The sequence below is a fragment of the Talpa occidentalis genome, unplaced genomic scaffold (assembly GCF_014898055.3).
Source record: "Talpa occidentalis isolate TD23 unplaced genomic scaffold, MPIMG_talOcc4v2.1 talOcc4.4, whole genome shotgun sequence".
Taxonomy (NCBI): Eukaryota; Metazoa; Chordata; class Mammalia; order Eulipotyphla; family Talpidae; genus Talpa; species Talpa occidentalis.
The window spans coordinates 65,557,438-65,583,774 of record NW_023604295.1 but is presented as its reverse complement, the minus strand read 5'-3'; the positions used below and the strand labels follow the sequence as shown (position 1 = coordinate 65,583,774).

Here is a 26,337-nt window from a genome sequence, read left to right as displayed (position 1 = left end):
GACAGAGGCTGCGGGCAGCTTCGCAACCCAGCGCTCAACCGCTGCGCCACCAGAGAGGCCCTAGAATATTATTTCTAATAAAAAAATTAAATCCTGATTTTAACCACAAATGGTTCTTTTACCAAGAAGATGGGCAAGAAGTATAATCAACTAAATTTGCTTTTGTATTTCTCTTATTACCTGGTAAATTAGATATGCTCAAAATAGACCAAAAAAAGGAAGAACAAGAAAAGCAAAAGGACTAATTAATCAACAATCACCATAATTATTAGACAAATAACTGACCATCTTTCAAGAGTAGCGTATTGAATCTTTATTTCTCTTACCAAAACAGAAGTTTAAATGTGATAACTAAGAGTATCTGGGTTATATTTTTACCCCTGTGTCTTGCCATTTTTATCATTCCTCATTGAGATAAAAATAAATCAAGGTTGTGTGTGTCTATCATTGAGATAAAAATAAATCAAGGTTGTGTGTGTCTAAAAGATGCTATTAAGTGAACATGCCAAGCATATTGGCTCATCAGTCTTACCAACAATGAAAGCATCTGAAAAGTGCTATTTTGTTTAATTGATATAGATTTAAGCAAGTTTTTATAATAAATATAGTAAAAACTTGGGCCTTCCAAACTTCAAATAAAGTCTCTTTGGGGAGAAAACACTGTCTTTGAAAGAAAAATACATTGATTCAATAATAAAAATAACAAGGGTTGAATGCATTAGAAAACAAATCATAAGTACCACTCTGACATTTCTTCCTTACAGGATATTAAGCTTTGTAATTAAGAACTTAATATTGATATTTAAGAACATCTCTTCCTCTGTAAGGGCTCCCACTGCAGGACACAAGCCAGGTACAATAACACATACTATATAAATATTTGTGAAAAGGAAAGGTTACAACTGTCTAGGGAGAACTAAGGTGATGATTTAAAGGAATGTCCATGTAAGTTTATAAAACTGGAAGGAAACTAATAACCTCCATTATTTGAGAGGTGATGAAACACAGGTAAAGAGCATGCAAGAGATCTGCCCTACGTTATAAAGTTTATAAATAACAAAAATATGATTTAGATCACAGGGTCCCAAAGGTTTAGATATGCTGCCTATTCATTACTATTTGCTGCTTCTCAGGAAACAAGAAGTTTCATTGTCTCCATTGATAAAAGGAAGATTATAAAGGAAAATTGTTATATCTTTGATCTAATAGACAATGAAGCTAAAAAAACTAATTTGTCTACATTAATTTTGTCTAATTATGGATGTTGATGTTTTATTATGGTTAGATTCAGCTCAATAATACTTGACATTGGCAGGATGTTTAATAATTTCTAAAGTATTTATTATTTCATTTGATGTTCACATAAATATGATATAAACTACAGAACAAAATTATCGTCCCTATTTTCCTATTGAAAAAAATGAAGCTGACAGGAGGTACATGATTTACATAGAGGCAGGGATAGTGCTAATGGGACAGGAATATAAATACACCCATGTCCCTTGTCCAGTGCTCTTCTTTCTGTATATTCTGCCACTCAAATGTCCACAATGTACTTGATTATTTAAATATGTGGCTGTAAACTGGACAAGTTTGATATTTTAAACAAGACATATACTGTCCTTTGTAAAATAAACCCATCTTTCTAATAGAATATACTTTCAAAGGAGCTACCATTCCTTGTCCTGAAGACATAAACATGGAAACCCTACCAGTTGGACAAGTGAATAGACATTCAGACATCATATTAAATGAAATAAGTCAAGCAGAGAAAGACAAATATGATCTCACTTATATGTGGAATCTAAAAAACAAAAAACCCAAACTCAGAGAAAAAAAAATCAAACTGTGGTTACCAGAGTGGGGAGGTGCACAGCGTGGTGGAGGGATTGGAGGAAAGTAGAACAAATATTGAGATATAAAATGAATTAGTCCTAGGGATGTTATCTACAACATGATGAGTATGGTTAACCTTGCTGTTAGCTATATAGGAAAGTTGTGAAGAAGGTAGATCCTCTGAACTCTCATCACACGGAGGAATTTTTTTCTTTTGATTTTATCTATATGAGATTATGGATATTAACTGATGTAATCACAATTTCATAGCATACGTAAATCAAACTATCATGCTATATATGCCTTAAAGTTATTCAGTGACATTTGCTAATTATTTCTCAATAAAAAGTAGGGGGGGGGGAGATATAAGTATGACATCACAGATCCAAACTAAAGAACTATGAGATTATGAGGTGAGACAAATATGTGGCTAGACGTGCTTTTATTGGTTGATTCAAAGTCCTCCACAGACACTTCTAGGCCCTAGCCTTCTGGACTGTCTAAAACGTTCCATTACTTATCAAAGTGATAATCATTCCACATAAACATGCAAATACTGCATTTGCATCATTTCTTTTAATCCTAAACACAATAGTTAAAAACAGCTAGTAATTTTCCTATTTTATACATGACAAACTAAAGCCCAAGGAATTTGAATTCATTTTTCCAAGTTCATGCAGCTGAGAACACAGACAAGCTGGCCTCTAAATCCTGTTGTGTTTTCTTTTGTTTGTTTTTTGCAATATCACACTGTTGCTAATCATTTGTTTCACCTCTCCAGAATAAGAAGTTTTTCAAGAAAGTCATTGTTAAAACTCAACTATGTTGCTTGAAGAGTGTTACATTCAGAGTCAAAATGCTAGGTTATAGTGCTGAGTTATGAGCCATTCAAGATTGGAAGGATGACTGAGTGTCTCCCTGATTTTTTAAATTTACCTGAGTCATCCCTTTGAAATAGTGACAATAGCAGGTTGAATAATAATCTCAATAATACAACCACTGTTCAAACATTAACTGGAATTCTCTTTTGAAGTTGTCTTTAGAGACTTGTATGTTCCTTCAGTATTTCCTGTGGTGGCAAAACTTAGCTTTTTGAGCATAAATTTGATTGTCTTATTTCAAAAAAAGGAATTTGTTATTGATGCTTTAGCTAATTACCTATAATAAGAATAGTGGGGTTAGCATTGCCTCAACTCAGAAAAATTCCCCCAATGTTCAATTCATTTCTACCTTGACCATGGTGAGGTCCATTTTTTGGGTCCCTTTCCACACTTAGGCGTCCAAGTTTGCTACCCTCAGTTCAGAGTGGGCAGGGCCTCAGACCTGCAGATTGTTCAAGACTGATCATTTAGATGAAGTAAAGTAAAAGGCAGAGGAGGAGTTGGGCCTCACCAGGCCTGATTCTTTGAAACACTGCCATTCTGTTCTCTTGTCCTTTGTAAATATGTTCTCACATTCCTCCCTCCAAAAGTTTACCTCTTCTAATTCTGCTCTCTGTCTCTTTCCACCAGCTCCACTCATCTGGCATTCCAAGAATGAAAAACTACTGCTAAAGCAAGTATCTGAGGAGAGAATCTTTGGCTAGTGTCTAGGCGGTGGAGTATTTGAATCTTTGTTTCTGCTTCAGATGTAGAAAGAGGTCGGTAAAAATGACTGTGATGTACAAACAATGTGAACAACTAAGTAATACTCTGAGATATAAATTGTGCCTCATTTATCTCAACTCTTGAAGTGGTATGTTTTCCTTAATCAAAACCTGAGAAAGAAGAATTGCAGGTAATATAGAAAAACACTTAAATAATGATGGGAAAATATATAGCCAGGTATTATAATTTTCTTAAAATAGTTACACATTAAATGTAAAATATTTTATGTTTAATATATATTTCTACCACAGAATATTTGCAATTGAGAAGGGATATTTTAAAATGTGTAGGCTGCAAGACTAAGAAAAATCCAAAGGTAGATTTTTTTTTTTGGTGGGGGGGGGTTTGTTTTAATATTTTATTTATTTATTTGTTTGTTTATTTATTTGTACAAGCACTGGGTACAGTCAGAAGCTCAGGAGAGTGAAAGAATTCACCAGAGCCAGAGTGGGGAGCGCAGCAGGCAGAAGGACCGAAGTACACTGCTGAGGGGAGCAGCGGGCAGCAGGAGAGGTCTGCGCACCATGCGGGACCCTCCTCCTGTGGCCGGGGAGCAGCCGGGGATCGAACCGGTACTGCGGAGGCAGCTTCGCAACCCAGCGCTCAACCGCTGCACCACCGATGAGGCCCCAAAGGTAGATTTTTAATTAGGCATTCGTTGACCATCAATCTATGTAATTATTACCAACTTGCAGAAAATCCTGCGTAATCTTTCAGAAAAAATGCTATACGTGTGTATTTGTCAATATTTAATTGTTTCTTTAGAGAGCAATTATGCTCACTATTCTCTAAATTTCATTTTGTTTCATATTGAGTACTGTGCTGGTAAGCAATTGATTCTTCTCATATTACTATGTAAAGGGTCAGAAAAATATTAGAATAAATATTCTCTAAAGGTGAACTATGCCTCTGTCCTTCAAGAGGACTGTGCAATAAATAAGCTGATGAGAGTCAAATATCACAAAAGGTAGGTTTGGATAAGGATTTTACTCTGGAAAAGAACAAGAGGAAACAATCTGTGAGTTATTTATTTCACATAAAAAGGTAAGTTCTAAAACATTTGGATTAGAAGCAATGAGGGCTGACATTTATTTAGAAATTGGAAACTAATAAAGGGCACTTAAAAATATCACTATTGACTCCCATTGTGGAAGAGATCAATCAATGAGTAGGAAAACAATACCTGAACTGTTTAGCTACAACAGAAGTGAAACGGACCTCTTTACTCCAAGACTTAGTTACAACTTTATTTTGTAACCCCTAGTCTAAAAAAATAAAGGAATAAATCAAACACCGCCATCATCTCCCTAAAATTAAAACATTTGATTTAGACATAAATGGTAAAAGCAGCACATTTAATTATTCCAAAACAAAAAAATGCTGCTTCTGTCCAAAAGAGAGAATAAGTAGCTTATTATCCAGAAGAAAAAAGTACATTCAGTATTTATTTTATGACTTGTTTCCTCTTGGTGAGTCAAAAGTAAGGTACTTTTTAAAAAATTTCTTGTATGTTATTTTTATTATTTAATTGACCTATTCTCCTGAATCTTTTTTTTTTTTTTTAATTGCAGTAACATTGCATTAGGACCTTAGACATTACTTAAGTTTCGGGTGTTCATCACTGAAGATCAACACATTTATATACTATATTAAGTTTACCACTAAAAGTCCGTATCTATCTTTTACCATATCATTTTCTCCTTTTTCCTGATTTCTCCTTCCTTTCTGGAAACCATTAATTGGTTTTGTTAAGCGGGACAGTGTCAGATTTTGGGAAACTGAGGAGGAATTTTTGAGAGCTCCTTTCTCTTCTCAACTGATACAAAAACAGTTGGCCATACTTTCTGAGGATACAGTGGGGGTGCCTTTTATAACATGCAGCAAGATAGCTACACAGACAGCTTCCCCTGTCTTTTTAATCTCCCCCACACTAGGATGCCAAATGCCATCTGATTTGACATCATGTACCAAGGGTTAATAGAACAGGAAGTGTTTTGTTTTTGTTCTATTTGACCTATTTTGTTAGGATGGCATAGTTAATATTATTAGTTCACTGGCCTGTTTTTATGTTCGGAAAAGCAACAGGCAAATTGTTCCGGGACATTTTTAAGGGCAACAATAGAAGAGTTTTACCACTTCCCATTTCTTGGCTTCTGGTACTATCGCCCAGATATCCCCCAATAAGCAAGTCTGAAGCATGCTTGCAAGCTTAGAAAGACTCCAGATCTCAGTAGCTTTTCTTTTGACTCACAGAGTTTTATCAGTGCTAATGTAGAATGAGACTATTTAGAATACATGTACATCATTAAGTAGGTGTTTATAATTCAATACAACTTTGACCAGTCTCAGAATTCAAAGGCTATAAGACATAATCTAAATAACAATGGATTAAAGTGATAACTAATTAAATAAAAGTGAACAAATGATTGAGATCAGAATTGGGGGAAAGAAGGAAAATAAAACAAGCAATTTGGAAAGGCCCACTTATCACATAGAAACTCAGGCCCACTGGGTGTTTCTCAGTCTATCCCAATCTACAAGAAGCAGTACACTCAGACAGGCCCAACAGGCCCAGTGTTGATCTACTTGGACTGTATAACAGGATACCACAAACTACAAGGCTTAAAAAACAGAATTTTTTTCCCCACAGTTCTCAACACTGGAAATTCAAGATCATGGTTCTGGAAGATTCATTTTTTTAATGAAGGCCTCAGTTTCTATATGGTAAATGCACCTTTCCATGTCGCAGTGCTAAAAGAACACCGAGAAATATTTATTAACTTCTTTGCCTTATACATTAGTCTGTGAAGACTGTTGTAACGAAATGCCATAGACTACGTGGCTTAAGCCATAGAGATTAATAATAATAATTTTATCAATTCACTGAAGTTTTTTTTTTTTAAAGATTTATTTATTTATGCATACAAGATCTGGGGTACAAGCTAGAGGTGTGGTGAGAGGATTCACCAGAGACAGAGGGTGGAACAGAACAGGCAGATTGACCAAAATACACAGCTGAGGAGAGCAGCGGGTGACTCAGGGGAGGTCTGCTGCGCCATGTGGGTATCTCCCTGTCTGGGGATCAAACTCATGCTGCAGTGGCTGTGGATAGCTTCATAGTTTGTGTCTCAACCCCTTGCACCACCAAGGAGGCCCTACTGAAGATTTAAAGGCCATTGTTCCTGCATGTGACTTTTAATAGTCTATTCCAAAAAACGGACAAGGAGACTAAGATGAATTACAGTGATGACCTAGAGCCAGTAAGAATCAGCTCCTATTACTTTATCTTTATTTATCTGTAGAAACATTCAGAATCTGTGAAGATAAATTACACTTATTTCACTTCGACTCAAACCTAGAGGAGTACATTTCTGTATTTAGAACATAAAATGTATATAAACCTCTTAAACAAAGGGGTTTTCCCCAAACTAGGTTTAAGGAAAATTCATTGTATTTAGATTAAAAAAACTAGGAATAAAAAGCATTTTAGGGCCTCCCTGGTGGCTCAAGGGGTTAAGCACCACACTATGAAGCAATCTGCAGCCTCTGCAGCACGAGTTCGATCCCTGGCTGGCCAGGGAGCAACCCACATGGCGTAGCAAACCTCTCCTGTCTTGCCTGCTGCTCTCCTCAGCAGTGTGTTTCAGTCAGTCTGCCTGTTCTGTTCCCCACTATATCTCTGGTGAATCCTTTCACCCCCCGCATTTCTGGCCTGTACCCCATCTCTTGTATGCATAAAGAAATCTTTAAAAAAATTATTTTAATTGTACTTTCCAAAGATACTCATTATTAAAATGTCACTCATTTCCTTGGAATGTTTTTCATATACAGAGATTTCTTGTTAAAAATCACTGAATTCTTGCCTACCCTCCCAAAATTGTTGTAATTACTATATTTTCTTATATGTATTTCCCAGAAATATGTAAAACAAAATAGGAATATTTAGGCAAAAAAGGATTTGCATCATCCAATAGAATAAGAATCAAGATATACTTATTTTGCATTACCAGTGAAATTATTTTTAGCACCAATAAAACATTACTCTCAATCAAAGTTTAATAATTTAAAGATAATAGGAATTTTGCTGTCAGATGTCATCCTCCCTGTTTGATTCACTGAATAAGTGGTGACATGAAACCCCAATCCCACATCTAATAAAAACCCCCATATCTCTCGAGTGTTTTTGTTGCTGATATTCTTCTGGTCAATATTGGCTTTGTGTGTTAACTTTCATTAATCTCCTAATCTTAGTTGCATTTTACAAGACCATTCTTTTCTTTTAATTCTCAATGTAGAGGTCAAAACAATCCTGCAGAAACACTGGGGGTAGGGCCTCCCTGGTGGCGCAAGAGGTTAAAGACACAGCACTATGAAGCTGTCTGCAGCCACTGCAGCATGACTTTGATCCCAGGCCAGGGAGCTACCCACATGGCGAGCAGACCTCTCCTGACTCACCGCTGCTCCCCTCAGCAGTGTATTTCAGTAGATCTGCCTGTTCTGTTCCCCGCTCTGTCTCTGGTGAATCCTCTCACCCCCACATACTGGCCTGTACCCCGGTTCTTGTATGCATAAATAAATAAATCTTTAAAAAAAAAAAAGAAAGAAAGAAACAGTGGGGGTAGTTAGCAGGAGGTGACGCAAAAGTTTAGAGTTTACATTAAATTGCAATAAAGTTGAATCTTAGAAATGCCAGTTTCTCCATCTCAGGTCCAGTAATATCTTACCAGACACCTTCCCCATAAGCTGAATTTTCTGCCCTCAACTTCCTTTCTTCCTCCTTTGACACACTTTCCCCAAATCTCTCCCCAGTTCCTCCTTATTGACTTCCCGGCAAATTTCTGTTCATTTCTTATGCAGAACCATTTCTCTATCTTTCTTGCTATCTCCTCATAGACCAGAGTGATTCAATCTTTAAGTGCATATAGGAATTTCCTGAGGGTCTTGTTAAAATGCATAATCTGTATCAGTAGATCTAAGGTAGAACCAGAAATATTTCATTTCTAATCAACTCAAAAGCATTAACAGCTACTGCTGTTATTCTATGGAATAACTTGAATAGGAAAACTATAGATCATGTTTTTAGGACTTTACTTTCTAAAGCTAAAACTACTTTTCAGGATAATTGCAAAATAATAAGTTGTTACAACACAAATAATTTCAAAACCAATTACCATAATTTTTCATCCTGCTATATTGATTGCCAACTCACTGCTATTAAGCTATGTCTCCAATTAGTGTGCTAGTGGGCATAATTAATTATGCCGTCTCTATCATAAATTTATTCAGATAGTTAAAATAACCTCACATTTTGTAATATATATTGCTGATGGCTAAATAGGCAATAAGTAATTGTGTTTCTGTAGAAAAGAAATGTTAATCTGAACTCCACTCTCCTGACTTCTTCTCCTCCCTCAGTTCCTTTAATGGCATCATGAGGAAAGGCCTATGACTAAAGATGAAAATCTCTGGTTTACAGAAGCTGTGCGTGATGTACCAACATAAGCCAGGGCTAGACTTGCTATAAAACCATAGCCAGAAATGAGTGAACAAATTACAGCTTCTCTCAAGGGTGAGCACAGGGGACTCACAATGGGAAGATATATAAGCACTGTTTCTCTTGTCCACTTTGCTTAGAATGAGGAATTATCTAACACAGGATCAATATGATTTTCTGAATGTCTGAAAGGGTTTGCCAGTTTTCAGAGATCTGTAAAGATCTAGATTTTAAGGATAGGAACAGAGATAAGTTTGGGCAAGAATTGGCCCAGAATAGAAAATGTTCGTGTTCTTGATGAATATTCACAAGATAATCCCCCACCAGGGAAGTTCTTAATGATAAAAGGAGACAGAATGACCTACTGAATGATTGTCAGTTGTGTTTCCTTCTCAAAGTAATCTAGTGCAAGGTTTACAAACTCAAAAATCTGCACCTGTTAGCTGGCTGACATTAACAAGGGAAGAGAACTTGTTAGAAGACACTGAAGGTTGTTTTCTAACAGTGGCAAACTGGAAAGGGTTATTGAATAGAACAAAACAAAACAAAAACAAACTCTGTAAGAACAAAATGGTGGTTACCAGAAGGGGAGAGGGTGTGTCATTGGGTAAAAAGGTGTCAATTGTATGGTGGTGATGGAGACGTTTGGTAGTGATTATGATGTAGTAGTATATGAAGATGTCAAATTATGTTACACACCTGAGAATCTCTGTAGGCGTGAGAACAAGGAGAGGGAGCACAATAAACTGTGGTGATAGCCTGCGGGTGATTATATGGTAACTATAATATTTTAAACCAATTTTACTTCATTGAAAAAGAAAAAAGAGGGCCTCCCCTGGTGGTGCAGGCAGTTGAGCGCTGCGCTGTGAAGCTGTCCGCAGCCTCTGCAGCGCTGGTTCGATCCCTGCCGGCCAGTCAGTGGTGGTCCCACATGGTGGCAGACCTCTCCTGTCGCACCTGCTGCTCCCCTCAGCAGTGTATTTCGTCAGTCTGCCTCTTCTGTTCCCAGCTCTGTTTCTGGTGAATCCTCTCACCCTCCCGTGGTGCAACTGGCCTGTACCCGGGTTCTTGTATAAATAAATAAATCTTAAAAAAAATAAAAAAGAATTTGCTTTGGACAAAAGAAAAACAAGGTAACTCTGAGTCAGCTGTAGCTGAACCTTACTATGTTGAAATGTGGACTCAGCATTGGGAGGTCTTCCTTTCCTCAGAAAAGAAGTCTTTAAACCAAACTTCCATGAAACTTTTTCTGATTTTTAAAATGCCATAAGGGTCAAACACACAAATCTGGAGGTATATGGCCCTCAGGTCTCCACTTTGCGTAACTGAGCATAATGTTTGCACAGTACTGTTTAGAAACATAAAAAGCATCCATGAGGACAAGGATAAGGCTACATGCAAACTCAATTGCATAAGACTTACACTGACTTACACTGAGAATCCCAGATTCTCACCATTAAAAAAACATGGTAAGAACTGTTATTCCTTCAGCTGTTAGAAACTGTATATATTACAAAATCCCATCTGATACTTAGTCGATGGTTGATTAGTAGGGTTTTTCTATCAAAATCTGTACTCAAAGGTTGACATTCAATCCATATTTGGGTTTATCTGTCAGCACCACTTGGTAGACTTACTCTCCGTGCTCTGTGCTAAAACCACACAGCATTGCTTCTAAGGTCTTCACTCCATAGTTAAAGAAATAAGTCAATAGGATGATTACTATGGTTTTTATTGGTCTTATTGTACAATCTAAAGCCAGGAAGCAGCTTGCCTTATGGAATGAGAGACTGACCAGTTACTGAGGGTGAAGTAACTGCCTTTTAGATACAATCTCATCGTCCAAAAGGGAAAAAACAAATGTGGTATGTTTTCTGTATCAGCATGATGTTCTTTTCTTAAAGCCAAAATACACACATCGGGAGGGGAGGGAAGGAGGGAGGAAAGAAATACTTGTCATAATGTGATGCTCAGGGACTGCTATGGGTTGAATTGTGTCCCCTACAAAGACTGTAAAATCCTAATCACCCAATACATGTGATTATGATTTTATTTGGAGATAAGAGATTTGCAGATGATCAAATTAAAATGAAGTCATAAGAGTGGATCATAATTCAATAATTCCTAATTTCTTAGGAAAAGGGGTAATTAGGAGGAGACAGACATATGCAGAGGGAAGATGTTGCAAAGACATTGGGAGAAATGCCATCTACAAGCCAAGGAATATCAGGGTGACTAGAAATCAGAGAGGTCTTCTTCCTCACAGCCCTCAGAAGGAACCACCTCCTACGACACCTTGATCTCCAATTTCTAGCCTCCAGAACTGAGACAATAAATTCTGTTGTTTAAGACTCTGGTTTGTGGCACTTTGTTACACAGCCCTAGGAAACAAATTCAGTATCCTATTCTCAAAGTTTTTTCTCTCTTCTCTCACAACTGAGTTCTGCTAATTTTGAAACTGGGAAACCAAGGAAGAATACAATCACTAGAGGACCAAATATATTTTCCAACTGATTTACAAGCTGAGCCTGCTATATAGCCATTGGAAGTTCTTTATTCCTGCTAAAAAAAAAAAAGATTATACTGCAATGGCAATAATCAAAGCAAAATATTGTTGTTGTCACATATAATTCAGTTACTCATCCAGAAAAACTATTACACAGAGAAATTGTGAAAGAAGATGGATATAACCATTCACAGGAAGGAATAGCAGGGATCAGAGTCTTCCTGAAAAAGATTATGATTCATCTCCTAGAGCTAACCAGAAAATCTGAGGAACAGCTTGAGAGCAAGAGAGATATGAACTGGGTGGTGAAGGAACAAGTGATAAAGATCAGCTTCAGCTTGTAACCAGAGAGACATTCTCTTGTCTGTCTTTTAAAATTATTAATCACAATATAGGATGTGTTAAGCACACTACAATGCATCATTTCATCCATAAAGCATAGCACATTGGCAGGAGATTGTACAGACTGGAGAAGGCATGGACATCATTTGATGACATTAACTAGGAAACTGAGCCTTCCTCTTCTCTGAGTGTGGTAACTAGAACTTACTGAGCAAGAGGTCCTTTCTGCTATACTTTAGTTATTTGCATCAATTTAGAAATATTTGCATTATATTTGAAATATGTTCAAATGGTGTACATGGAAAGAAAGGCATGCATATATGTAGTACAGTCCAAAATTAGAATGTGTGGACTTTTGTTTTTGCTTCCTTCGAGGCATCCATTCCTTTGTGAGAACTGTCCTAGCACTGCCTCTGAATCTAGTGAATTTTCAGTGACAGCTAAGCCAAAACAATCAGGCTCTCTCTCTCCTAGGAATTTGAATCATGAGCACAGACACACAGACTTAAAAGTCAACTGATGGCCCCTCCCATCAAGTGAACACAGGAGTTCCCACTACATAGATCACCTTAATGCCCAAGTCACTGGCTTCCCTAAGCCTGGTTAATCAGTATTTCATATAGTCACCTTCCAGTAAATCAGTTTTCCTCCCTCCCTCCCTCCCTCCCTTCCTTTGAAGAGTTCATTACTGTGGTGTGTAGCTAAATAATATTGATAAATATTTTATCAGGCTCCTTATAAAATATTTCAAAGTTTAAATATATACAGATAATAGACTTACTGGGTTTTTTTTGTTTAAATATTTATTTATTTATGCATACAAGAGCTGGGGTACAGGCCAGAGATGCAGGGGGCGGGGGTGGTGTGGTGAGAGGATTCACCAGAGACAGAGTAGGGAGTAGAACAGGCAGACTGACTAAAATACACTACTGAGGGGAACAGCGGGCAAGACAGGAGAAGTCTACTTCTCCATGTGGTTTCTCCCTGGCCAGCCGGGGATTGAACTCATGCTGCAGAGGCTGTGGATTGCTTCATAGTGCGGTGCTTAACCCCTTGCGCCACTAGGGAGTCCTAGATTTACTGTTTTGCTAGAAAGAAGTCATTGAAGTTGTACCGAAAAAGTCTACTATGAAAAACTTTACTGTATTTCCTAGCATAGAATTAGTGTTAAGAGAACACGGCACAATATTTTGTTGTTGCTTTGTAGTATACCAAAAATGGTCTCTAGAGACTCGCACCAAACCCAACTCTAACCTAATCTTGATAAAACCTTTCCATCAGTGCAACATTTTGGACTTTGGAGTAAAAAGAGTTTAGGAAAATACGAAGATAAACAAACAGTGAAAGGGATAGTTAGAGAAAGAAAAAAAGGAGAATAAAAAAGAGAAGGAAAATATGAGTCAGTTATATGAATGGTAGGCTACATCCAACCAGAAGTGGATGTCTGGATAGGACTGAATTAGAACAGCTAAAAGTGTACATCCCCTTTTTCCTATTTCTCTTCACCACAAGACTTTAGTAAGAAGCAATATAGGTAATTTGGAAATTAACATCCTTGAAACAATGTACTTCTTGTTAAAATGAAGTTGAACTAGATGATTTCTCTCTCTCCAGACTATAAAAACTTTTAATAAACCTTTTTCTTTAAAAAAAATACAACTGTATTTCTATGCACTAAACAATGAATTATATATCAAATATTTAGAGTTCTATTTCTATCTCAAATTTAAAATCTTGGGAAGTAGAAACATTCCAGTTCTATGCATTTCCTCATCAGTTAACCATGTCAATTTAAATCTAATTAAACTACCATAATATTTTAAAGCAAGGCATTATAGGATCAACTATGCTTTATGTGATATACTTGCAGAATTTACTCTACCAGTGTCTATGCAGAACCAGTGTATTTCTCTAAGTATATGGTTTGAATACCTGTGTATAATACACACACACACACAAATTTTAACTCTACCTAGAGTCAATGAAAATGTAACAATCTATAAAATAAAGGGTCAAGTAAAATCCCATGATGGCAAGCAGTATATGCGGTAAGTCACTTTTACCTTTTCTTCTCTGCAAAACACTAGTTATCAGCCAAATATTTATTGTCTTAATGAACTATATAATGAGTTAGTTCATGTGGTCCATACGTGTGGCTTAATAACTGGAGTTTGAAATTCTGCTATTGTAGCTCTTTAATATAGGATCAACAAATAATGTTTTAGCCTTTAAATGAGAATTTTTATATATTCCATTCACCTTAATCAGTAATTTATAAAAACTAGTGGGCTGTTAATAAATTCCTTTCTGAGTCTCCTGAAAATATTATTTTTGAAAAGTTTACAACTGAAACTTTAGCCAGCTTAAAAGTTATATGAAATTCAGTTTATCTCTTGCATACCATTTCCTGAGAATAAAACAGAGCACAAGCAAGGGTTTTTTTCAAATCAATGAATATGTTGGAACTTTAGTAAACAAACAAATTACCTGGCAACTAAAATATACTAAGTGCCTTAATATTCTTTACATATTATTCAAAGAAAACTCAAAATCCTGCCTTGAATTCAAGCAAGGGAACATAAGAACTGGAACTATAAAGATAAAAGTACAAAAAATTCGTAACACAAGCTCTGTGGCACTTAGTGTCAAAAATTCTCAGAACAACATGATCTGAAAAATACAATATTTAACAGTCCTTTTGATTTCAAGGTTAGAAAATGACATCTGCCTGCTGCTGTGCAAACCCCCAGCCATCCTAAAACAATTCGTTTGTCAATGTTGAGATAAACAAACCACGTTCAAAGTCCAGAAATTGCAAAAGGGAGGTAGGTGGCCGGTGGCCGGAGGGGGTGCTGGTTGGGGACAGGGGCTTATGCAAAGGGAAGAAAAAAGGGGATTGTTTTTCCCTCCCTACTCTTAGACTAGAACGCGCTCGTACCTGTCCTCTGCCTGGGAACTTTAGCTGTTGGGTGCAAATGGGTAGATGTTCTAGTTCCTCAGCACACTTCGTATCACCCAGGTTCTTGCATCTGTCCAGTAAGCAATACACCAGTCCCAGAGCAGGGCAAACACCGACCCTGCCCCACCATTACACTGCCTGCTAGATCCACCGCAGCTCCCGTCAGCCAGTTGACCGCCAGACTCGAAGGAAACTTTCCAGAAGGCTGCAGTCCCAGAAAAGAAAAGCCTGCCTACAGCGCTGGGACTGCATTAGCACGGCTGGGAAAGGAGCAGACCAGACCCTAGTGACTACTCACAGTTGGCCTCCGAGACGGGAAGCACCAAGGCGAGGCACGCCAGCAGTGCCCCGCAGCGCCCACCCAGGACCCTCATGGCTAAGAGGCCCGAGGCGCCGCCGGGGACCGTGGGTGGCAGCGGGATCTGAGCGCGGGGCGCGCGGCGGAGCTGCAAGTCGGCGCGCCGCTCTCGCAGGACAGCGGCGGGCGGCGCGGGTGAACCAGCGCGCCCGCAGAGCTGCCCGAGCCGGGGCGGGGGGGACGGCCGGCTCCCAGCCCCCAGCCCGGAGGGGAAGTGATAACCAGGACTTTTCCGGGAAGCTTTTCGGAGCTGGGGGCAGGGCTCTGGGAGGGTGTTGCAGGCCCAGTAAACACAGCGCACACATCCTCTGCCAGTTGCCAAACTCCAGCGTTTGTTCCTTTCCTCCGGAAAATGAAGTTTCCCAAAGTGAGGGGGCAGCAAAGGCAGTAAAAGCCTCTAGTGCGCTGGGGTGGGAACTCAATCTCCAAGAGCACTTGAAGGATTCAGAGACCAGGACATCCAGGTCTAGATGGAAAATCCCTGAGAGATTGACCTGGAGGATGAGGACTTTGGAAAATTTAGAGGCAAATGAAGACTCAAGGGAAACTACAGCCGGCAGAGCTAATGGGAGCAAATGGTGAGGTTTTTGGAGTGGGTGTGGGGGGGTGGGGGTGGGGTTCCTTGGGTTCACTCCAGGAAAGATTTCACCAGAACGCCCGCCAGTTTCAGCAGCAGGACTGGAGTTCCCCAGGCGAGTTTCTCCATGAGACAGAGACATTAGTTATATTTGAAGGGCAGGCTTATTAGGGAAAGGGACAGGTTTGCTAAGAGAGGCCCGCATGGTTGCAGGCAGGCGGCCTTGAGGAGAGCTGCCTCGGCTGAGGGAGGTCAGTGAAGAGAAGTCCTGGCAGGTACAGATCATGGACAGCCGAAAGCTGCTGAGTGGGAGACACTTGGTGAAAAGAGGCACCTGCATAGTCACAGGTGGGCAGTGGGAGTGCTGCCCCGAGCCTGTGCAGAGACTGCACAGATACAGTCCTTTTCTCTTTGGGAGGGGTCACTCCTCTATGGAGTGGCCTGCTTGTTGCTGATATTGGGTAACAGGCAAAACTAGAAAGGGACCAGAGATTTCAGGGTGGGTCCAATCTCCATATCTTTACCCTCAGATCTGTGCTCCACACCCTGTAGCATCTGCTCCTGCTTGGGTCTCAGGCCTTGTGATAAGGCACTGGTGCCTGAGGGTCCCAACCTCTAGAGCTGGATTAATGGTCATGTTATTCCCCTCGACCCCCAACTTCTTGTGTGAGTCAGGTTTTAGTCTTGTGAGGCCTCCTTTCTAGTTTTTCTATTCTTGTCCTCCATCACAAAGAGAATAGTTGTGATCATCCATTTCTGTATTTTAAAGAAAAAAACAAACAAAAACAAAAATGCAAAGGCATAACCATCCATAACCATTCTTCATACATGCCCACCCTTCAGTTTTCCTCCTGTCACCCACCCTCTTCACCTTAGGTAACCTCAGTTCTGCTATCAGTATTCACAATTTTATTTTTATTTTGCTTTATTAGTTTATCTGCTTTGTTTCCTTTTATACCCATACATATAAAAAATCATCCAATATTTGCTTTATCTTTCTAACTAGCTTTGTTTGACATAATCACCTAAAAAGAAGCATATGGCAAAATTTTATCTTGATATAGCTGAATAGTATTCCACTGTGTATAAATACCACACCAAATGGTATCAGATGACCTATGTACCAATGAAACATTGATCAACATTATTTGTTATAAGGGAAATGCACATTAAAAACACACTGAGGGGCCTCCCTTGCAGCACAAGGGGTTAAAACGCAACCAATGGAGCTATCTGCAGCTGCTGCAGCACGAGTTTGATCTCCAGCCAGGGAGCTACCCACATGGCGCAGCAGACCTCTCCTGACTCGCCCGCTGCTCCCCTCAGCAGTGTATTTCAGTAGCTCTGCCTGCTCTGTTCCCCATTCTGTCCCTGGTGAATCCTCTCGCCCCCCACACCTCTGACTTGTACCCCAGTTCTTGTATGCATAAATAAATAAATATTAAAAAAAAACCCACTGAGATACCACTTCATGCCTATGAGAATGGTCTATTTAAAAAGGAATGGAGTCAACAAATGTTGGTGAGGTTACGCTGAAAAATGAACTCTCGCTCTCTGTTGGTGAGAATGCAAGTTGTTGTAGCCTCTATGGGAAACTGTATAAAGATTTCTTAAGAAAATAAAAACGGAAATCCTGTATGAGCCAGCAATACATCTATTAGGTATTTATCTAAACAATATGAAATACTCATATGAAAAGATTTATCTACACCTATGTACATAGCAACGCTGTTCAAATTGCCAAGTAAGTCATGGAACCAATCCAAGTGCCCTTCAACAGACAAATGCATGAAATATATACTCAATGGAGTACTACACAGCTGTGAAGGGAGATGGAATGATCAAAAAGTGAACAACAGATGGTTTCATTCATCTGTAGACTATAAATGCCCAAAAAAGGTTCATATATATGCAAAGAATAGTAGGAATAAATCTTGAACTAAGCAAAAAAATATGATAGTGACCTAAGTGAACAGGGAGAGGGAGTAGGGAGACAGATGGGGTGTTGGCATAGGTGATTTGGAAGAAGGGGGGGGGTGCGGCGGGAAGGTGAATATGTCAAGTCCCAAAGAACAGTACCAAATATCATGGAAATTCAAAGATTTTCAGTCTGATTTCATAATTAGGAAAACATGAGTTATAGTTAACAAATGTGTTTTCAGTGGCTTGATGGGATAAAAAATGAATGACAGTAAATTGAGCTCAGAGTAAAAATAGTGCATTTGGGTTTTCGAACCAGTAGTTTAGAAGTTGGGTTGTGAAAACAGTTGGAAGACCAATACTAGGGCCTCCCCTGGTGGCGCAGGCAGCTGAGTGCCGCTTTGTGAAGCTGTCCGCAGCCTCTGCAGCGCTGGTTCTGTTATAGAGCAACCCCGATATTAAACGGGTTCCTGGCTGTGGGTCCTCACCCGCGCGCTTTAAAGGGACTTATGAATACTCTACTACAGACACACGCAAAAGGGTTAATAAAAGGTTTATTTACAAGAGAAAAAGAAATAAGGAAAATGTACAACTCAGGGAGAAAATAGGGAAATAAAGTCTTTAATGCGTCCTACCCGATCCGACGACCTGGAAACCCAAAGTCACTCTCAGAGCTAGACGGACGCCGCGAGCTGGCCGAGGGCCCCAAAATGGAGAGAGCCCCAAAGCCCACATGTCTGCCTTTTGTATCCACCTGGCTGCTTAACCCCACCCTCAGGTCCCAGCCACCTTCCTTTTAGTCGTGATGGGATTTGGAGTTCCCAGTGTCTTTGGCTTTGACCTGGGGTGGGGGTGGAGTCCACAAAGCCTGTATGGAATTTGCTTTGGGGCAGCCTTTTCCCCCTAACACTGGGGTGGGGGTGGAGTCCACAAAGCCTGTATGGAATTAACTTTGGGACAGCCTTTTTCCCCTAACAGTTCGATCCCGGCCGGCTGGTGAGGGTCCCACATGGCGAGCAGACCTCTGCTGTTGCGCCCGCTGCTCCCTTCAGCAGTGTATTTCTTCAGTCTGCCTCTTCTGTTCCCCGCTCTGTCTCTGGTGAATTTTCTCACCCTCCCGTGCATCTGGCCTGTACCCTGGTTCTTGTATAAAATAAATAAAAAATAAAAATTAAAAAAAAAACCAATCTGGCTCATAATTACAGGGAAATTGTGGCCTTATTCTGCCTTGCTGTCTTATGCCTATCCTACCCTGGAGATTGTAGCCAAAGATCTAGGAGAAACATGGAGGGTAATACCTAAGATGTTGGCTCAAGAAGATATAATGAAGGGAATAGGTTTTTAGAAAACTTGAAAAATAAAATATTTGCTGAAGTCCTACAAAAGTAACTAATCTTGGGAAAGTGGTCTTGAGAGAATAGAAAAGGAGAAGAGACAGGAATAACAAAAGGGAGGGGAGAAAATTTATGAACGTATCATCTAACTACTTGCTCCACCCAGCTTTATTGAGAAATAAATGGCATGCCTCATTGTACAAGTTTAAGGTGGACAGCATAATTATTTGATTTGCATATATTGTGAAATGATTACCACAATAGGTTCAGCTAACATTCACCATCTCATTATATACAAAAATAAGAATTTTTTTTTTCTTTGTCCTGAGAACTCTTAGGTTCTACCCTCTTAACATCTTTCCTATATGTCCTACAGCAACATTAACCATAGACATGATGTTGCACATTACTTCCCTAGTAGTTATTTATTCCTGGGCTTGTACCTTTTGATCACCTTACTCTAAATCTACCTCACCCTATACCATCACACCCCACTCCACCCCTACCTCTGGTAACCACATATCTGATTTCTTTTTCTATAAGTTTTATTTTTTAATTTTACATATAAGTGAGATCATAAAATATTTGTTGTTCTCTGACTAATTTCACTTAGCATAATGCCTACAACAACTTTCTTCATTAGCATTGCATTTTAGTGTAATAGACAGGGCAGTGTGGGCAGAGCCAGCTTCTGGCACTAATGAGGATGGAAGGGATCACTTAAGAAAACATGTATAAGTCATATAGTTCTAATAATTGGAAGACTAACTGAAGTTATATAGGTAGGACAATGAGAAGAGGGAACAAGATCCCTCCTACCTAGGAGGCAGGAAAATACTTTTGATAAATGTTTGTAGGCAGGTGACACCAAGTTAAAAATGTTATCTATTATTAAGTGTTAGAAATGGCACTTGAGCTTTATTTCTTTCATTTCATTATCTTAGCAATCATGCAAAGTAATTTATAGATATGATACTTGGCTTCAGAGACATTAAGCTGTATATATGAAATTGAATTAGAGTTACACAAAATAGTAAAAGAAAGAAGATAATTTTAGATGTACATCTATATTTAGTCCCAGACCATTGTTTGTCCCTGGGTACAATGGGTTTCCCAGAGGCCTCTCTCCTTTTGCCAGGATTTGAAAATATATACTTAAATGGAAATTGAATTGAGAGCTAGTTCCCTACATATTGTGTATGCATTTTTTTGAACATGTCATTCCAAAGACTATAAAAAGAAGTCCAGATATTACATATAGTTTTAAATAAAAAGTGTTATAGCCAACAGTTCAAAATCCCTACGCTGTAGAAATCAAATAGATAGTAATGTATAAACCTTACACATTGGAAATAACATCAAAATTATAATTCTGGTTATCTTTGGGTGGTGAGTGTGAGATCTTATTTTCTTCATCTTGTTCTTTAGTGTTCTTTCACAATGAAAATCTATTTCTTTTGTAATTGTAACCTCCACCCCCAAGAGAGTAAATACCATACAATACATTTCACATTTATGTAACAAACGGCAATAAACATCAAACAGATTAAAACGTCACTCTGATCTGAACTATTAAGATATTTAGCAAAACAAGTTTTCCCTCAGCTTAAAATAATTGCCCTAGTGTATTGTTTCTGTAGTTGTGCAGCCTGTCTGTCAGAATCCCAGAGGATGCCCATCCCTGCTGTAAAAACAAAACAAAACATGCCCAACACCTGAGAGCTCTGGATCTCAGCTGGGCTTGGAGACAGGAGAAACAGCACCTTGGCTGGCAACATATATTGGATAGGCGTAGAGACAGGGCTTGTGGAAGATCTGGGAGAGATTCCTCAGTTCATCTCTGGACGCTTTCGTTGCCTAGCGACGAGAACCACCTAGCCCCACCGGCTCCACCTCCTTTTTCTAGATCACTCCCTCTTCCTCCTCCCACCTCTCGGACAGAGGCGGGGAGCTGGACCCCTCAAGCCACTCAGAGGCCCCCACAACAGGTCCTTGAGCGATGATTGGAGGAGTGCCTGGGCGGTGCTTGGGGCGGGTCTTCCGCGCCTGGGGGGCACGTCAGCACGTCGACGCGGGGTTTTTCTCCGGCCGGGCCCGCTAACCCCCCAGGAGTTAGGGTATCCGCGCTGTCCCCCGTTGGGCTCCCCGCCGAGGCGTGCGGGCGCCGCGCGCTCGCGGATCGGCGCCGTTGGCGGGGCTCGGCGCGCCCACCTGCGGTCCTCACCTGCCTTCCGGCCTCTCCTCCGGCGTTATCGGCCTCTGAGACTCCGGGGAGCGGTGGCGGCCCCCGGGACGCGGCCCGGGACCTCGAGGGGTCGTCCCCACCCCGGGCTCGGATGGGAGGCGGCGGGAGCGGCGGCCTGGGATGTTCGGTCTGATGGCCAATTGCTGCAGCTGGTTCAAGCGGTGGCGGGAGCCCGTCAGGTAGGCGGGAGCGGCTGGCCCGGCCCGGACTCGGGGATGGGGAGCGCTGCGCCCCGGCGGGCTGGGGCGGGGGCGGGGCCCCACATCTGTCTATGCTCCCGGGCGAGTCTCTGCCAGGCCGCGGGGGATGCTTTTGCTCCCAGTTTGATTTGTTTCCGGAGGTGGAGGTGGGAGGATGTAGCCTTTTTGTGTAGGTGCTTTTAAGTTCTCATCAACAATGCTTATTGTTACCATTTAAATGGGTTCGAATTTTTTAGAAAGTTGTGTGTGTGTGTGTGGGGGGGGGGGTGCTATTGGAAAGTATTCACTGTGTACTTTTCCTCCGAAGCTTTTGTAATGGGAATTTTTTAAATGGAGAAACAAGGGTTATGGTTTTCATAACATCCACTCCTCCACGTGTGTCTTTTGAGGACTTGTTTTTGAAATTGGGCCCCACTACTTAATAATTATATGATCTAACCTTTTCAGCCCCACCTTCCTTGTATATTAAATGAGGGTGATAATACCTGGCCTTAGGAATGTTGTAGTCAATGAGAAAACTGATGGAAGTGTTTTCTTAACTGTAGTGTAGCATCAGTTTTCATATAGGATCTAGTTAATTGAAAGTCTGCTGCTTAATCTTCAATTTGAACCCTAGATGTATTACTACTATTCATTGCCTGTTACTTGATATGTATGTTCATTCCTCAACAAATATTTGTTGAGAAAAAACCATATGCTATGCACTCTATTAGGAATGAGTCAGTGAAAATTGTATTTTGAAAATTGAGTGGTTCAACTTATCAAGAAAGTTTGTTATTTTTTTATTAATAACGTTGATTTTTTTAAATAATTCTGCTTTGGAAAATAGGTCAAGGATAAATTATTGTAGTTTTTCTTTTCAATTATTAACAAAAATAATGTTGAATTGAGACGCTGTAAGTGTATAAGGCAAAGTAGATTTCGAAGATTATGCTAAAGAAAGTTAACTATGAGTCTTTTTAAGTTTGCTTACATGTTGAGATGGTAACTTTCCATATTTTAAGTAAAATGTAATATTAAAGTTAATGTCATGTTTGGTTTTTACTTTTGAAAAATAGAGTTACCGGAAAGTTTAAATTAAAAAACTAAAACTTTTGTATTCTATTTACATTGGACTTCTCTGATCTAGAGCATGGCCTAATGTAAAGCCCAGAGGTAAAATATCTTTAATATTGTCAGAAAACTGGAGAACAAGTTGAATTGGACCTATCTTTTAAATACCCTTGTTAAACACCTGGTTCATAATAGTGAATGAATAAATATTTGCAAAATATCATATATTGTAAAATGTATATACTATAGTTTGGTCACCTTTTAGAATAATCGTGAAGTAAACAATATTAGTACATAGTTCTGTTTACTGGAATAAATCAGAAGTGAGCAAGGTGATTTTTAAAAATATATATAAAACTTTGTGGGTTTTGATGTATTTTTTCAAAAAATATTTTTATCCTTTCTGTAGAATTTTTAAAGATGTAGGCCGTCCTGCTTCTTAATGCAATTTCTCTTCATATTTGTGTTTTATGATACGCTTGCAAATGTGAGACGTGTAAGAGAAAGATGATTATTAATATACTGTGGTTCTCAGGTTACTTTGCTGACTTACCTACTACATCCTGCATCCTTTGGATTTACTCTTGTGTCTTCACTTAGATGCTCTCCCACTGAGCATATTATTCTAGAAATCAGGATCAGGGATTAGGTACACTACTCAGACAGAATGTGTGGTAAGGACAAGAAGAATGAAAGATGAAGTGTTCAGGTCAAGAGTCAGGACCAGAAGCTAGGAAATTCAGCAAACAGCCAGTGTTTGAACCATATATGCTGTTTTTTAGATGTGTAAATTAATCTTTAATAGAGCATATACCATATTCACAGGTATGTGGCTTGCCAATGAAGTATAGTATTGTTTTTTAAACTTTGTATTTTGAGATCACAGTACAAAAAGCAAAGCTAAAAATTAGCTTTTGTGCAATACTTTAAACTATAGACTTTATTCTGAGTTCATTAGTTTTTAGTTTTTTGACTAATACCGTTTTTTTTTTCGATCTGGCATCTAATCGAGGATCCCCCATTGCATTTGTCATGTCTCTTTGGTCTCCTTCAGTCTCTAACACTTCCTTAGTCTTATCTCTCATAGACTTTGAAGAGTACTTGTCAGTTTTGTAGAGTACCTGTGAATGTGGTTGTCTGATGTTTTCTTTTCATTCCATAAAGGTGTTGTTTGGTTATTGGGTTGAATAATGCCACAGAGATGACATATCCTTCCCAGTATAGCATATCAAAGGGTCTGAGATGTTAATAGGCCTTATTATCGGTTATGTTAAACCTTAATCACTTGGTTAATGATTAAGTGGTGTCTGTTACAAACTGCAGTATTACATTGCTTATATTTTTGACATGAATTTGTATATCTGTTTAAAAGGTGGGGGGATCCTGAGGTAAATATGTAAAATAGACCTTTGGCTCTCTTAGTCCCTACTTTTCTTTCTTTCTTTTTTTTTTTTTAACTCAGAATTATTTCTCAATATAGTATTTTGGAGTCAAATGGATTTGAATCTGAATCCTAGGCATTTGGGCGCTTTTCTTCTTCGTAGGGGTGCATAATTTCTATCTTACTGCATTTTGAAATAGAACATTTATGTAAGTGTTTGATGCTAGGCTCATAGTACTCAGTCAGTGGTACTTCTGCTCCTAGAAGGTAAGTGCCAGTTAGTAAATTACCCTCCTCAATACATTTTATACTTACCAATATTGATATCATACCTTTTCCTTCTGTTGTCCATGGATGAAGGATTCCTTTTCTTTTTCAAGGCTAGTTCTTATGTCTCTGCTCTATCTTGCATTTCTTTTAATTTTCTGATGAATTTCAATTGTGTTTTTGCTAATACTGAATAATTAATTTGGGGATACAACTTTAGGCTTATTCTTGTATTCCAGAAGTTTTCTCTGTGATTTCTGGCTTCAGCTTTGTATTGATTTTGATGCTTGAGGAGTGACTAAAAAATTGAAATTTTAAAATCTTTCTCATTGTTAATTATTATACTGAAACCATGAGCATGTAAACTTTTTCAGGAAACTTAAGCCAGTTTGCTGTAAAAGTATAGATGATTTTAGTTACATTATTTAGTATTGTAGTCACTTTAAGATTTGTTTACATTAAACCAATGACACTATTGTCTTGCCTTTGTATTTACTTAGCAAATGGGGGAATCAGAAAATAGATTCATGTTGTTTCAAGCAGTAAGTATGCCCACCGTGTGCCCAGTACTCTTGATCTTGGCACTATAACCTTTGTTAAGACTAGCTCTAGCAGAGGAGACTGTTTGAAAAGTTATTTGATAAAGTTATTTGATAAAGTTAGTCTGTGGCAGTAGATACTGTCAAGAAGGACAGGGGGAATCCCTGGCCTTGGAGACCTGCTGGGGAGTGGCAGAAGGGCATGCTCTAGAGTTTGGACTTGATTCTTTTTTTTCTCTTTTAAATATTTATTTATGCATACAAGAACTGTGGTGTAGGCCAGAGGTGTGGAGTGGGGGGTGGTGAGAAGATTCACCAGAAAGAATGGGGAGCAGAACAGATAGATCTACTGAAACACACTGCTGAGGGGAGCAGTGGGCTAGGCAGGAGAGGTCTGTTGTGCCATGTGGCTTGCTCCCTGGCCAGGGATGGAACTCAGACTGCAGTGGCTGGCCATAGCTTGATAGCGCTGTCTTTAACCCCTGCGCCGCCAGGGAGGCCCTGGACTTGATTCTGTTTAAAGATTTAAGGCAGAAAAATACCATGATTTGATTTTCATCAACATCATCGTTAGACTTGGTTAACAGCATGCAATTTAGGACCTTCGTCAATCTACCTGTTACTAGGTAAATCCACTTTCTGTTAGAACCAGGTTATGATTGTAACAAATTTAAGTCTTGGGGAAAAAATTCCAAAATGTATGAATGAAAATGAGTCACATTACTTGGCTATCCAATATGTATTTCTGTGTATATACAAATATGAGTAAATTTTAGGATAATCAAAATGGTTCAAATTACTCGGTAAAATAATAATAATAATATTGGTAGTAAGTATTATGCTTTCAACCATTGCATTTAAATTTCACATGAAAGCTGCTGTTGACAGCTCTTATTAACACTGTTACCTTGGGTAACTTGTACCTGCTTTGCTTGCCAGGACTATATGAAGATAAAATGATAGGGTGAAATAGCTTTGAACTATCAAGATACACTATAATTTCAAATCATTGGTTATTGCAATGTTTGGGAAAGGTGGAGAGCATTTATTTCTGAGGTACTTAATTTGAGGCTATTACAAAGAGATCATTTTTCTTTTACAAAACTTTGCCTATTTGTTATTATTCATGTGTTCACCTTCTGGAAACTCTTCCTAGTCTTGCCATTTCTTTTGTCTCGTTTCTTTCTGACCACAATTTTAAATACTCTTTTAGAGGTTCTCAGGGTGCCATACTCCCCTGTCCCCAGCTCCTCTGCCTTTGTTCTCTCTGGGTTCTTTCATCTGTTCTCAGTTATAACTACCATGTATATATCTCATAAAACCAGTCCAGGTCTCTCCTCCAGCTTCAGACTTAAGCAGTGAGATGAGCACCCTTTCTGCATGTGTAAAACCTACTAAATACTCCTCAGTAATCTGGTCCTCACCTGTCCCTCTGGTCTCAACATGTGGACTCCCTGTCTTGAATTTTATGCTTCAAGAATTGCTATGGGTTGAACACTTACTGTGTGTCACAGACATTCTGCACATTACTCGCATTGTCTTATTTATCACATCCTATGGAATGGATATATTTTTATCCCACTTTATTGATAAAATTCTGAGAGAAGTAGTGTGTCCCAGATCATATAGCTTGGAAATGGCAAATCTGGGACTTGGGTATCTCTAAGGCTAAGTTGTGGC

General features: G+C 39.1%; 2 protein-coding genes across 3 annotated transcripts in view; one reads left to right on the top strand and one right to left on the bottom strand.

Moving 5' to 3' along the window:
- PROS1 (protein S) overlaps positions 1 to 15,228 on the bottom strand; it is a 53,261-nt gene extending 38,033 nt beyond the window's left edge. Inside the window, exon 1 of the mRNA XM_037525683.2 lies at positions 15,082 to 15,228. Within this exon, the coding sequence (XP_037381580.1) occupies positions 15,082 to 15,157 (76 nt within the window). The 5' untranslated portion in view covers positions 15,158 to 15,228. The remainder of the gene's footprint in view (positions 1 to 15,081) is intronic.
- Positions 15,229 to 21,209: 5,981 nt separating this feature from the next.
- ARL13B (ADP ribosylation factor like GTPase 13B) overlaps positions 21,210 to 26,337 on the top strand; it is a 49,652-nt gene continuing 44,524 nt past the window's right edge. For both annotated transcript variants that reach the window (XM_037525681.2, XM_037525680.2), the window contains exon 1: positions 21,210 to 21,396. In XM_037525681.2, the coding sequence (XP_037381578.1) occupies positions 21,338 to 21,396 (59 nt within the window). In that variant the 5' untranslated portion in view covers positions 21,210 to 21,337. The remainder of the gene's footprint in view (positions 21,397 to 26,337) is intronic.